The 554-nt window shown below is 57.6% G+C and overlaps 1 protein-coding gene across 1 annotated transcript in view; it reads left to right on the forward strand.

The window, feature by feature from the left end:
* The window catches only part of EAH_00058220 (hypothetical protein), a gene marked incomplete at both ends in the record, with an annotated part of 2056 nt that extends 1664 nt beyond the window's left edge, over nucleotides 1-392 (forward strand). Inside the window, one exon of the mRNA XM_013397308.1 lies at nucleotides 23-392. Coding sequence (XP_013252762.1) covers nucleotides 23-392 — 370 coding nt within the window. The remainder of the gene's footprint in view (nucleotides 1-22) is intronic.
* Between the last annotated feature and the right edge of the window lie 162 nt (nucleotides 393-554).

The following is a 554-nucleotide window of genomic DNA, read 5'->3' on the forward strand; positions in this document are numbered from 1 at the left end:
CAGCAAAACGCTGTGGATGCAGCACAAGCAGCACTCTGCCACTGCAGCAATGCGAGGAGACAACCCGCGGGGAGCAGCAGCCGAAGCAATACGAGCAGCGACAAAAGCAACAGCAGCAGCAGGAAGTGCTGCACCAGCAGCAGCAGGAAGTGCAGCACCAGCAGCAGCAGAGGCAATACCAGCAGCAGCAGCAGGACGTGCGGAATAATCAGCATCAGCATCAGCAGCAACAGCACCAACAGCAACAGCAGCAGCAGCAGCAGCAGCAGCACCAGCAGCAGCAACAGCAGCAGCAGCAACAGCAGCAGCAGCATACCTGCAGCACTGCATCTATCTCTGGAACTGCTGTTGGCTTTGCTCCGAAGGCAATGGCGATAATACGCCCAAAGTAAGCAGCAGGCTCGCGACTCTTCTTCACTCTGCAGCAGCAGCAGCAGCAGCAGCAGCATGAGCAGCAGCAGCAGGAGCATAGCAGCAACTACAGGCGCAGATTGCCGCACCAGCAGAACCACAGCGCCAAAACAAAAGCAGCAGCAACAGAAGCAGCAGCACAG

This window comes from Eimeria acervulina, genomic scaffold (assembly GCF_000499425.1).
Source record: "Eimeria acervulina Houghton genomic scaffold, Eah_scaff1302, whole genome shotgun sequence".
NCBI classification, from domain to species: domain Eukaryota; phylum Apicomplexa; class Conoidasida; order Eucoccidiorida; family Eimeriidae; genus Eimeria; species Eimeria acervulina.